Below are 14,242 nucleotides of genomic sequence, written 5' to 3' on the forward strand. Positions count from 1 at the left end.
ATAAAAACAGTGGTCCCAAACAAACGGCAACATACTCAACCGACCACCGCACTTTCAAGTGAAATAACCATCCTTGGCAATTAAGAGTAAAAATGGGACAAGGTAAGCCTGCTTTTTTTCATTTAGTACAATGTAACTTACACATTTCATCACTGAGGCAGGGGCCAACACGGCAGAGAAAAGTGAACAAGTATTCTACTGCTATGAGGTTATAATCTTCTGACACAGAACCACTTGCTTTAACAACCTAGCTATGTGATCTATTAGATTTACATTTGAGTCATTTAGCAGACACTCTTATCCAGAGCGACTTACATGAGCAATTGGGGTTAAGTGCCTTGCTCAAGGGCACATCAGATTTCTCACCTAGTCGGCTCAGGGATTGAAACCAGTAACCTTTCAGTTACTGACCCAACGCTCTAAACCGCTAGGCTATTGGTGTACAAAGGCTGAAAATATCTTACTAATGTATCTCACCATAATTCGACTTACTCGCTTTATACATTTCTTATCTTATTTCATCTCTCTTTTAGTGTTTCTGCTGTTGCCAGTCTTACTGGTCAGTTGTTTTCTGAGTCAAGGGGCAGCGATGGAAAACCAACGGCTCTTCAACATCGCGGTCAACCGGGTGCAACATCTCCACCTAATGGCTCAGAAAATGTTCAATGACTTTGTAAGACAGCTTTTGAATCTTCTTTTGACATATCAAATAGTGTATCAATGATTGTTCTTCTTCTTGTAGACAGTATCCTCTTCACACAACCCTTGTGGCTAAAAAATCTCTCTCCCTTCTTTGTGATTTTGTGCAGGAAGTTACCCTGTTGCCTGATGAACGCAGACAGCTGAACAAGATATTCCTGCTGGACTTCTGTAACTCCGACTCCATCGTGAGCCCAATCGACAAGCACGAGACTCAGAAGAGTTCAGTAAGTAACCTGGCTGAGACAATTACGCATGTTATGCCCTTTAAAACCATATCAAAGTGTAAAATCGTGACAGTTCCACTCTGCTATTCACCTTAAATATGAACTCCTCCATGATGCATGATTCCAAAATAAATAACAGGGCATCTCAATTTGAACAATCAATAGAACTTAGTCATTAGTTATTGGGCAAGCAGACCACCAATTATATAAACTCCAATTTATATCTTTTTTTATTTTAATTGTTTTTAACCTTTATTTAACTAGGCAAGTCAGTTAAGAACAAATTCTCATTTACAATGACAAGCAGAGGCAGCATCATGCATGGCTCTCGAGTGGCGCAGTAGTCTAAGGCACTTACATCTCAGTGCCAGAGGCGTCACTGCAGACCCTGGTTCGATTCCAGACTGTATTACAAATGGCTGTGATTGTTAGTCCCATAGGGCGGCACACAATTGTCCCAGCTTGGTTAGGGTTTAGCCGGGTTTGCTATACCTCAGTGCCTTCAACTAAGGTAGGTAAAACAACCACATATCACAATCATTGCAAGTAAAACCATCACTCTCTAATCAGTGGTTTGTCTATGTCTACATTCTCAGTTTTGTGCTTTTCTGTACAGGAAACCAGCCCCAAAAGTATTTCACTCAATCATGTAAATAGGGCATCTCAAGCTGTAGAATACAACTTAATTTTCCAATAATCTGTGGTTTCTCTGCATCTTCACACCCAGGTCCTGAAGCTGCTCCACATCTCTTACCGTCTGATTGAATCCTGGGAGTACCCTAGCCAGACCTTGACCATCTCCAACAGCCTCATGGTCAGAAACTCCAACCAGATCTCTGAGAAGCTCAGCGACCTCAAAGTGGGCATCAACCTGCTCATCACGGTAAAGAAAGGAGGGAGAACAATGACCTTTTGTGGTGTCACACTTTGTGCACTGTAAACCCCAAGGCATTTTTAACTCAAATACTTCTAGTAAGTTGAACTCAAAGTCAATGAAAAGTCCTTCTTGCATAAAATGTTTTTGTGGTACTGGCTCAAAACTAAATGAGAAGTCACATCAATGCAATTTTTTAAAGTTATAACAAATTAACTTCTTACCCAGCATGCTCTACTGCAGGTAGATATTTTTGGAATTGTTTTTAACAATCTGTGTTTTTGCATGTACAGAACATGGAGTGATTGATTCATCTTATGCTACACAAAGATATATAACATACATTTTTCAAAATTTTCACAAAGATGAATAAGTTACCAGAATTTTGCAAACCCGACTTGCAGGCCTGATGTGGCCTGTAAACTATGAGTTTCAGGCCACTGTATTAGGGTAAAGCTACGCCTCAAAATAAGGTCTTATGAGATAAGTAATGTATTGTTATAAAGAGTTGAATTATAATGATAATATTTGCCTAGGAATTCACTTGAAGGCCACAGGACTGACAATGAATGACAACAACCATGTCTCTGTCACTAACATATACAGCCATGGGTAACTTCGCAGACACTTCACAGGGTGACTCTATAGGTTTGAGTAATGACTATAAAATCACTTTAAGTAACTGCAGTCAGATTCTGTATATTAAGTGCAACGGGTTTCCTAAAAAGTTTGGATTAATGACAGCACATTGGGGTTTACAGTGACATGAAAGGGAAAGACCTCTATGCTTTCCTAGTCAGAAAGCATAGTGTAGGACCACGTATGCCTCTTCTCAGCAGATCTTTCTGTTACACTGTGATGGGGTAACTGACCTCATCTATCATCACTAATAGTGACTATATCAGTGACACCACATTCAATAACTGAATGTCGGCCCATTCAAGGACATTTATGCATGTGTCCTTTGCTATGTGTGCTTTCAGAAAGGCCCAATAAACGAATATTGATATGCACACATCCACCCCACCATGCATCTCTCTCTGTCTCCCACAGGGGAGCCAGGATGGCGTACTAAGCCTGGATGACAATGACTCTCAGCAGCTGCCCCCCTACGGGAACTACTACCAGAACCTGGGGGGCGACGGAAACGTCAGGAGGAACTACGAGTTGTTGGCCTGCTTCAAGAAGGACATGCACAAGGTGTGAAACCATGGTGCCTTCAATTTTATGTGCCTCCCTGTATTATATACAGTCTGTTGTTTTTCTGTGTTCACTATTGCAAAGTATTGTTAGGTTCTTTTTTTTTCTCAGAGTAAATAACTCACGGACACTAGAGAAGCTTTAACCAAGTTTAATTCTTCCCAGAGGTTCTTACCACAGCTGTAATCAAGCAAAACATTTCTCACTCCACAGTCATATACATCCTACTTAAAACACTCCTCCTTCTTCAAGCCTTACAGTTTATTGGTCCACAGGAAGCTAATAAAGAGGGTAACAGGATAACAAACCTTTATTACTGCCTTTAGAGAATCTGTCCTCCCCTCCTGACCTCAACCCCTCATCTAATCCACAGATGTCCATTGGTTTTTCTTCAGAGAACCATTCACTTCTGACATGACCCAGTTTCTTTCATTTCCTATCATTCATTTACTATCTCAATGATCAAAGTTTAGCTGATTCCAACAGTATCTTTGGGTCTTTAACCCATATATTATTACTGTTATTGTTCATTGATCAAGACTGTTCCCGAGAAAGGTCTAGTGACCTAGAACACTCACATTAAAATGTGTCAACTATAACCCATTCTCCTTTTTCCCCCCGAGGTCGAGACCTACCTGACCGTCGCCAAGTGCAGGAAGTCACTGGAGGCCAACTGCACTCTGTAGACGTGGGCTGGAGAGGCAGCAAGCAAGAGCCTGTCTCCAGGGTTCGGTTTCCCAGATACAGATTAGGCCTTGCCCTGCACTGAAGAGCATTTTCAATTGAGATTCTCCTTTAAACATGCTTTTTAGTCTTGAGTAGATTTATTTTGCATCTGGTAGAGCCTGACTCCAGGGGTTTACAGGCATTTTCAGTTTGTTCTCTGAATTCAACAACAGCACTTTCTATATTGAATCTATTATTACTCTGAGCTACCATTGATTAGTACATTTATAGAAAAGGTTATTAAATGTCTTATTTAGATATATGATTCATGGTGGTGCTACTGTTTATGCATACATTAATATTTAGGGGTGAAATGGGAACTTGTAGAGCTCCAAGCTTTTGGATAATATATTTTAGAGTAATTTCCTTTAAGTATTTTCATTCCTTAATCATATTGTTTGAAACTAATAGTGATTCGTTTTTTTTCAATAAAGCTGTTGTTCTCTGCAGCACATGATCTCTTGGCTACTATTTATTATCTTTCAAATCAACATTTTTTTCAAGTTCCTAGCCCCAACATTCCTACGGTGTCCCTTGGACAACTTAGGGCTGGATTCAATCCGTATCGCAGACGCTCCATTGAAATGTAAAGGCAATGTTCCTGCGTTCGCGGAGACTGCATTCACTGCAAACACTGCATATGTCGGCTCAATCGGAAATTCCCTTAAAAATGTTACGCGGTTCTTCAGCGATACGGATTGAATCCAGCCCATAGTTAAGTACATTTGTATTGGCAAAAACATGAATGTCCACTGTCTGTTGCGAATGTTGAATAAAACTCAATTCGAACTTTGTCTACCGATTGTCCATAGGGTTGGTTGTTATATACCTCGGAATTTGAGACAAGATATCCGAAGGAACATATTAGTAAACAGACTTTCCAAACGTGGGTCTGCTGCAGGTGCCTAACACCATGCCCAGACTGGACGCGCGCCATCGTGTGCAAATTGATTTTGTCCCTCCCACACCAAACGCGATCACGACACACAGGTTGAAATATCAAAACAAACTCTGAACCAATTATATTAATTTGGGGATAGGTCGAAAAGCATTAAACATTTATGGCAATTTAGCTAGCTAGCTTGCAGTTGCTAGCTAATTTGTCCCATTTAGCTAGCTTGCTGTTGCTAGCTAATTTGTCCCATTTAGCTAGCTTGCTGTTGCTAGCTAATTTGGGATATAAATGTTGAGTTGTTATTTTACCTAAAATTCACAAGGACCTCTACTCTGACAATTAATCCACACATAAAACAGTCAACCGAATTGTTTCCAGTCATCTCTGCTCCTTCCAGGCTTTTTCTTCTTTGGACTTTATATGGCGATTGGCATCTAACTTTCATAGTATTGCCACGACGACCGACCGACCGACCTCAGTTCATCTTTCAATCACCCACGTGGGTATAACCAATGAGGTGATTGCACGTGGGTATCTGCTTCTATAAACCAATGAGGAGATGGGAGAGGCAGGATTTGCACCGTGTTCAACGTCACAAATAGAACTGACTTCTATTTTAGGGCAGATGCTCATTGGCGAGCGTGAGCAGTGTGGGTGCAACAATTGAATAACATGTATGTGTACATTTATTTTGCAATGCTCGCGCACGCGACGTGAACGGTGTGGTCAGCATGTAACATGTCAAACACCTCATGTCAAAACAAAAGTCCTGCAAGTGCGCCATATGTTGGCAAGCAAGCCATAACTTGTTCCAGACTTTTATTTTTGACAGAGAGGAAGAGGGTATGCAGCTGACCTGTTTATTGATATGTTCCTTCAGATATTTTGTCTCAAATTCCACGCTATATATAAACCAACCCCATGGACAATCGTCAGAGTAAGTTCAAATTGAATTATATTCAACATTCGTGACACACAGTGGACGTGAAGCTCGCTTTCAGGCTTTGGCAATGGATTTTTGCGGCGCTGATGATGTCAGAGGGATAGCATCGGTGCATCATGACTAACAAGTTCCATACATGAAGTATAATGAACATTTTAATGTTATATGAATGTGAGTTGAGAGTCTTAGACATACCAGCATCTTAGATTTACAAAAGCACCACGCCACCCCACATCAACTCCCACCATATCTCAATCTATGGACTTACCTTCAGTACTTGTAGCTGTGTTATAACTTATCATTCATCATTAATGTCAATGCCATGACCAGTGGTGTACCACAGATTCGTGAGGCTCCCCTGCAAGGCACGAGCAAGTCCAATTGTAAAGCCAGGGGACGGGAAATAGAATGTGATGGCAATATTCAATTTTTTACCTCAGGAACATTTTACCTTGATTGCCAAAAGACAATTATCCTACCAACCTCTCTGAAAATGGTTCTAGTGAAGGGACTTCAATGGTGAGGTAAAACGATTTGATTATTTTACTTTTCTCAGGTCTTCGATCATGGGTGACTCCAAACCCTTTGGTGGACTCAACCAACTTTAACCAGATGAAGGTGTGTCCCAGCACTTGCAATTTCATTGGTTACAGAACTGTAAGCACTGCCCCGTGCTCGAACTCATTGGTCGTGTTGCGTACAGAACATCTACTGTAGGAGTAAAGTCAGAGCTTTCTCAAATTCTTTAATTAGTAAACTGTTGTTTGTCATTGACATTTACAGCTATCTCAACTGTTCGGTGATTGAACTACCTTGTTGGTTTTGCCAAGTGAGGGCAATATTGGATGGAATGGAGACGCTAGATAGATACAACGAGAGGACGAGAAGGATGATGGTTTCCGGAGAAGAGGAACATGGAAGGTGGATGGACAAACTTGAATCTGGCCCGGTGGTGGCAGGTCGTGCAATGGCGGAAGCTGACACAGTGTTTGATTCTTTTGGCGCGAGTAAAGTTGGTAAGAATGACTGAACCACGGTAATTAAGAAGAATTGAGCTAAAAGAGCTAAAGCTGGAAATGAACAGCAGTTTCTGGTTGGTGTACCATTCATGAATAAGGATGTTTATTTGGGAGACCTTTGCGATTACGAAGATGGTGAAGGACAAATTGAGGAAGGTGGAGTCAGTCAGAGTGACCAGGAGCGGTATGATGGTGATTTCATGGGCATCGAAAGAGCAGAAGGAGAAAGCTCTGTGGCTCTACAAACTCTCAATGTACGAAGTGGAGAGTTGTATTTTCAGAGTAGGGCACCGAAGAAAGGTGTCTTCTCGCTGGATATCGAGGCTTCATGGTATAGGGACAACATGCCGGGAATAGTTGGGGCACGTCACATAACCTTTGTTGTGAATGGAAAGAAGGAGGAAAACCTGTCTGTTCGATGAAGAGTCTCTCCTGACCCACGTAAAGCTGTGATATATGAGATATGCAGTGCGAGTGTATGTACAAAAGTCACTGCAATGTCATGCATGTAAAAGTTTGGCCACGTGTCAAGTATTTGCAGATGGAATATAAGTGTTGAAGAGTCGGAGGATGCACAATGCTGCAATTGTGATGGGAAGCATTTTCCAGAGTCCCCTGAGTGCCGTGTTAGGGTGAATGAGGTCAAAGTAACGATGCTCAGGGCTGTCAAGCAGGTCTCCTATGTGGAGACAGGGAAATTGTTGAAGAAGAGAGTAGCGATGATGAAGCTTTGGCAGTGGATGACAAGCAAGCAGCCTGTTGATGTCGATCATCAGATAAAAGATGCCGAAATACTAATGGTGAAGAAGGTGGATTTTTTTGCATTCATTGTGCATGTGATTAATTGTACAGGACAAACTAATAAAACATAGAAGAAACTGGATATCATTGTGAAAGCGGCAAAAAGGTTATTGGATCTTCAGAATTTCACGGCTGAAACATTGCAGGGAATACTGTTGGAAGATACTCCTCCCTCTCAGGCCCCAGAGCTTGTGTTTGGGGATCTGAGTAGACATTTGAAACTGACTGAAATTAGTACGTTGATGTTTGTTTTAGTAAAAACGTGTGGGAATTATATGAGTATGTTTTTTTCAGCCTTTCTTTTACTGCATTAAAGTTCCCAAGTTTTCACCCCATACAGTAAGTGGCGGCATGCAACTCTAACGTGTGTTTGTGGACCTCCATAATACCATAGAAGAAGAAGAAACTCTACTGCGTGACGAATGACGTTTTCAGCGCGGGGAATTCAGAGGCTCTTGTGCGGAAGTCAACGTAAACGTCATATCAAAGTTTCTGCGATAAATTGATTCATACTATCCTCCAGAAAATACCTTACTAGGAGGACAATAATACCAACCTGCAAAATTGAAACCATTTCGTGCAACACTGTTGGCGGAGCAGAGTAGTAGCCTACAGTAATAATGTTTCTCTAGACTGAATTCACTACTGCAATGGAGGTCGAGGTGGACGTAATAGAGTTCAGGGTACCCATTGAAAATAACAAAACACTGTTTGTCTGGAATATTCAGTCCACATTCTCAGACGCGTTTATTTACGTAAGTGTCGTTGATGAATTATACAGTTGTTAGCTATGTGATTAATACACTAATTATCTAGTATAGTTAATGACGTTTGAGAATCGCCAGAATTAAAAAAAAAAAGTTTTATGAAAGAAATCTAATAGTATAGGCCTTTTATAAGACTTTGTTTTGGACACATCTACATGTTACAATTAACTTGTAGAACACGAATGCAACTTTGATACGAAATATTTGATAGGAGAGCAAGGTAGAAAGGGGAAGGGGTATACATAGTCAGTTGTACAACTGAAATGTCTTCCGTATTTAACCCAACCCCTCTGAATCAGAGAGGTGTGGGGGTGTCTTAATCGACATCAGGTCATCGGCGCCCGGGGAGCAGTCGGTTAACAGCTTTGTTCAGGGGCAGAACGACAGATTTTTACCTTGTCAGCTCGGGGATTCGATCCAGCAACCTTTCGGTTACTTGCCCAGCGCTCCTACCCGCCAGCCTATGTAAAGTAGGCTAATACGTGATTTTCCCTGCCATGAATTGAAATTATGTACTGTATTATTTTAAAGGAATCCATCTGGAACATATTCTGTCAATTTGGACCGCTGTATCTGGTAAAGGTGTGTCCCAATGCTGCCGGGGTCGAGCCAGGGTTCTATGCCCTAGTCAAGTACTTCTCCGCAGCCCAGGCATCCAAAGCACAGAGAGCCACACATGGAAGAGGCTTTTTCCAGAGCTCTCCTTTGAAGGTAAGGGAACATTCAGAGAGAGAAACTTACTCAAATGTTGTAGACTATAGAGCCCCACGGTGGAGGTGTCATAATACCCATAAAACCTAGCGGTCAAACAGGAAAATTGTTCCAATGGATTTTCTACCATTAATTTTCCCATGGGGGATTTTAGAAACACTTAAGGGCTTTGTTTCTTGTAGGCTTACCCTGGTGTGAGGTTTTGATAACCATGTAAATTTCTCTCGGACAAGGTGACTTATCAATATATCAGGCGCTATTTACTCTCAGATTTGAAAATGCTAATTAGCGTTTAAGTAGACATGCAAAACTACAAATCCCTGCAAGCTCCTGCACATCATCTCTAGCTGACACCTATGCTAACAGGAATTGTGTCAATTTAAAACTTGCACAAAAACTTTATTCATTACTACATTTAGCTAACGTTAGATAGTTAATTCAGAGATTGTTACCTTTGTCTTGTTTCGTCAGTCTCGTCCAGATCATTTGTGGTTCTTTATGATAGCCACATTAGCTTTTAATTTGCGTTTCATTTTTGGGGGTTAAATACAGGCAAATATATTGATAAAATTCACCCTGTCCTAGAGATTTACATGGTTATTAAATTGTCTCGCCAGGGTAAGTCTACATGAAACACAGCCCTTATTAGAAGTGTTTCTAAGATCACCTATGGGGAAAATGAATGGTGGAAAAACATCTGGATCCATTCCTTGTTGACCGCTAGGTTTTATGGGTATTATGACTCATACGGTGGTACTCTATTGTATAATTTAGTGCTTGAAGTTCTCATATCTATTTACAAACAGCAATTCCAAAGAGATCAAAATACTCTCCAAATTGATTGTATTATAATTGTATTATTTCATAAGATCCTTGCTTATGTGATATGTATATATTTTGAATCAATCACTTTTTCCCATTCTGTTGTGTTCGTTTCATGTTAATTAATTCTGTCTTCCCGGTCCAAAATGACTTCCCCATTTTAGCTGAAGATAATATATGTATTGTTATGGATTTATAAATCACCTAATGTTGTGTTATGTCTTTTTATCAACTTAAGTTCTTGTGAACATTACAAGTTTTGAACTTCTATTTGCTATTTATGTCCTGAAGGCCTCATTGACCTAAGCTCATACAACTAGTTTTTGAGTAAAAAAAGCATAATGTATGGATTATTTTGACTATAACAAGTACTCAGATGAAACATGTTGTGCTATTTATCACAGACTACTTTTTAAACAAAGTTTTTAAACAAAGTTTAACAAGGACTCTCTCCTCCTCACCACTGTCATGATCAAAGATATGATATGATCAAGAGCCTCACATACAGTATATTGTTTGGTCATTGTGTTGCCACAGAATGAATTGTGAGCAAGGCCTCAAAAAAGCTTTATATACCAGAACTGCGAGAAAAGTTCTATATATTATTTAAACAATGCGATTGTTTGTGAGAATGCCAACAGGTGTAGTTCCCATGGGGGAAAGATTCTATTGGAGAAAGGTTCCGGTGGGGGTTGCCATGGAAACATTACATTTACATTTAAGTCATTTAGGAGACACTCTTATCCAGAGCGACTTACAAATTGGTTAGGGTTAGGGAAACCAAGAAGGGGAGTGAGGTGTGTGTGTGCTCAAACATGTGGGGGTCTGGGAGAGGAAGTGTGTCCATCTGATGAATGGGCATGTCTCTGAACTCCAATTTTATACACTAATTGTAGTCTCACTCATTATTTTCTAATGACCAGTCATTTTTGACCAGAAACACCACAGGTGTACAAAGTTAAATGAAACACCCAAAATGTAATGAACATCATAAAAATCAATTTGGTGTGTTCAGATGCCCTGTGTGGACAAAGTCATGGAACCTTATGACAATCAGATTAAATGAACTACATTTTTCAGAGAGAACTTATAAATTCCAATTCGACCGGAACACAGCAGGGTTAAAACAACTTCAAGGCCCCAAGAGTAGTCTTTTTCTCACAGCTGTTGTGAACCTTCACAGTAACACTTGACCAATAACTAATACCAGACTTTGACCAGTAGATGGCAATGTCTCACCACTCCATGATGACTTGTAGACCAGCCTCTTGCTGGTGGTCTGCTCTGCTTCACTTTCTGCCCTAAACACTGTTCACCATGAAGTCATAACCATTGTAATGATTGACATTTAGAACTGATTGTACATTCTCTGTCTGTTCTCCAGGTAAAGCTGAGCACAAAGCGGTACCCAAACTTCCTTCACAACTCTAAGCCACTGAGCCATAGCAAGTGTCAGGACTTGGCCAATCACTACCTGGGTTTTAATGGATGGAGCACCCACATTGTTACAGTAAGGAGTAGCAAGATGTGCCCCCAGATGTGTATCTTTATGTTCTAGTACTATGTTACAGTATGATACAACAGATACAATATTTGTTTGTTTGTTTTGGTGGGTGTAGCCATTGTGAAATCGCTAGCTAGTTAGCTTTGTGTGACCAATGACCTAAAGGATGTATGAAGACATTTGAAAGATTGACAGCACAAGCAGATGATAGGTTGTTAGACTTTAAAGTAACACATCTTCTTCGGTCCCAACTTTTGACGTCAATCCTTTCTGCTGTATAGAATATGGACCATGTCGTTTACAGTCCTTGTATGATGAAAAGCTCATATATCCAAAACAAACTTTTCAGAAAATTTGGAAAAAATTTACTTATTTTCCTATTAAAGAACATACAATTATGAAACTTCAGAAGCTATATTTTCTTGGTCCTTGAGTCAAAAGTACATTGAGGGGAGTTACTGCTTTCAAATTATAATAATAATAATTGCCAAAAATGTAGTTACAAGGTTTTCATCAGACAACAACAATATGTAATGAATCCTTCCTTTCTCTGGACAGCTGAAGGACATCTCCAACTGTGACGATGCCGGCATGTCGTCCACCACAACTGGTGACCCTCAGGAGATTACCCTGAAGTACGGCTGCATCATGGACGTCACCTTCCCACAGCATGGCCTTAGCTGCCGAGGCGTCGGAGTGGCCGAAGAGACCGTAGAGGGCACCGGTGAGATTCCGCAGAACAGCCACAGTTTCTATGAGAAAGTTGCGTTTCAGAATGAGAATCACCTTTTATTTGTGAAGTACAGGAATTTGACCAGGTGAAATGGTGGTGACAGGGCCTTAAAATAAACAGAATATATTGACAGAATATAGACAAGAATCTACACATACTTTTGCCCAACTCGGGGCTTGTTGACTGAAAGGTGTTGATCTCTAATTGCCTTTCCAAAACGTCTGTGTTATTCTCAGAACATTCCTGATCCACATAGAGGGCAAAAGATACGATTTGTGTCTTTGTAATGAAATAACTAGTTCTGTGCAGCGAAAGTGAAAGCTCTAGTCTGTCAACACATGCTAGAAAATGATCTGCATTTCTTTCACTAAAACTCCTATCTATGGTTTTGGGCCGTAGGTCCAGACGTTGTCCTGCTAAAAAGAGGAAAGCTCCAGAGATGGGCCAGGGAGAAAGCAGCGGTTGACGCTTTCGAGAAGGTTTTGCTGCTGGTTCTGGGTGAGTAAAGCTTCATTTAAATTGGGGAGACGCGGAAAACGACAATCCAAGCTCCCGCCACCACTTGAGTGTATTCCCATACGGTTGATTGGGCACATCATTGCGTACATCTTGTCGTTCATGACTCATATTGAGGCAACATTTTCAATACGTAGCCTAGTGGCAAAATAAAACTATGATTTCAATATATATAGGCCCATGAAGCCTATTTATCTTTTAATGCAGTCATCTCGGTTTTCATTTCAAGCGTTGTTTTTTCTTTCACTTGTTTGTAACAATTGCAAATACTTTGGCAACTTTGTATTTGTAGTTAACTTCATTCTGAAGTTATTGGTGGTCACAGTCTGATAGATATCTAGCCTTAACATCTTGATTCTATGTTTAGCAGAGATCTTCTATGAATAAAGTGACGCGGAAGGGCAAAAAACATCTAGCGACGCACTTTGTCTATTCTTCTACGAGTGGTCTGGATGACTCGTAGATGTGCAAAGGTTGTTATAGATCTGTACTAACAAAGGCTCTGGGAAACAGATTGGCCACTAAATATATGTCGTAAGATGGTTCTAACAATGATCTTAACGCTACGAAGGCTCTGGGAAACGAGGCCCTGAACTCTAAGTGAACTAATCATTGGAATCATTTTGAAGATATCAGCTCGGCATATTTTAATGTCTTCCAGGTGTAGAGGCATGGGCAGGGATATCCTCTGCCATAAGGGAATACAAATGTAATCACAAAAAAATGTATATCTTCCAGGTAATGGGAAAGTTGTAGTTGAATGCAGGGTGGAGCGAGATGATATCCTACAAGATGAGGATCTGGAAGGACTCATAAAGGTACCACACTGTTCTCTTACAGCAATTATTCCACACATTAGATTACCATTGTATTCTTTTAATTGTTTTCTACCCACGCGGGATGCTTAGTTTGTATGTATTTTGGTCATTGTAGTATTTATAAAAATTGCCAGTGCAGTTTAAATTATTGGCAACTTTACTGGACAGTCACTGGTGTTAACTTTACGTAATAATAACTTTAGTAGTATACTTTATGACTTACTGTAACTAATTATATGTAATTGACAATTGACAATCAATGTCCTTTTTATTTCTTTGTCAGGTGAATGACATTCCCTGGAGCCAATTTGACCCTGATGGCCAGGAGGAAAATGAGGATATACCGTGGGACCTCAGTGTCAACATGTGACATGTACCTGGAGACAGTTTACCTGTGTTCACCTGCACTCACTGTGTTTAAGTTGGTGTCAAAGAACAACTTGGCATTTCCCGTTACAATTTTTCAGGTACATTCTTTAAAAAGTATGTATTGTTTTGTGATGTACCACTACTGCATATAACATGCTTTTGAAATTCTGTAAATGTTTTGGAACTTTTGACAATTCAATATTTTATTAAAAGCACAAGTTGTTCGTTCCTTATTATGTTTAGGTGTGTCTTTTAGAGAGAAAACGAGGGCAGCCAAATTACATTTGTTACATGTGCTGAATACACCAGGTGTAGGTCTTACAGTGAAATGCTTGCCTACAAGCCCTAACCAACAATGCAGTGTAAAAAATACCTTTTAAAAAAACACATTTAAGAGCAGCAATAAAATAACAATATCGAGGCTACATACAGGGGGTACCGGTACCGAATCAATGTGCGGGGGCACCGGTTAGTCGAGGTAATTGATGTAATATGTACATGTAGGTAGAGTTATTAAAGTGACTATGCATAGATAATAACAGTAGCATCAGTGTAAAAGAGGAGAGGGGGGCATGCAAATAGTCTGGGTACCCATTTGATTAGACGTTCAGGAGTCTT

General features: G+C 40.2%; 2 protein-coding genes across 2 annotated transcripts; both read left to right on the forward strand.

The window, feature by feature from the left end:
• On the forward strand, positions 1–4,175 carry LOC129822748 (somatotropin). The gene is made up of 6 exons (XM_055881132.1): positions 1–102; positions 534–673; positions 810–926; positions 1,654–1,809; positions 2,854–3,000; positions 3,624–4,175. Exons 1-6 carry the CDS (start codon positions 93–95, stop codon positions 3,684–3,686), a joined length of 633 nt encoding a protein of 210 aa, XP_055737107.1. The 5' UTR covers positions 1–92; the 3' UTR covers positions 3,687–4,175.
• Positions 4,176–7,813: 3,638 nt separating this feature from the next.
• rdm1 (RAD52 motif containing 1) lies at positions 7,814–13,857 on the forward strand. Its single transcript, XM_055943425.1, has 7 exons — positions 7,814–8,139; positions 8,683–8,862; positions 11,069–11,194; positions 11,747–11,912; positions 12,321–12,419; positions 13,176–13,255; positions 13,539–13,857. The coding sequence occupies exons 1-7, from the start codon at positions 8,035–8,037 to the stop codon at positions 13,623–13,625; spliced, it is 843 nt and encodes a 280-aa protein (XP_055799400.1). The 5' UTR covers positions 7,814–8,034; the 3' UTR covers positions 13,626–13,857.
• Positions 13,858–14,242: the final 385 nt, after the last annotated feature.

This window comes from Salvelinus fontinalis, chromosome 2 (assembly GCF_029448725.1).
Source record: "Salvelinus fontinalis isolate EN_2023a chromosome 2, ASM2944872v1, whole genome shotgun sequence".
NCBI lineage: Eukaryota > Metazoa > Chordata > Actinopteri > Salmoniformes > Salmonidae > Salvelinus > Salvelinus fontinalis.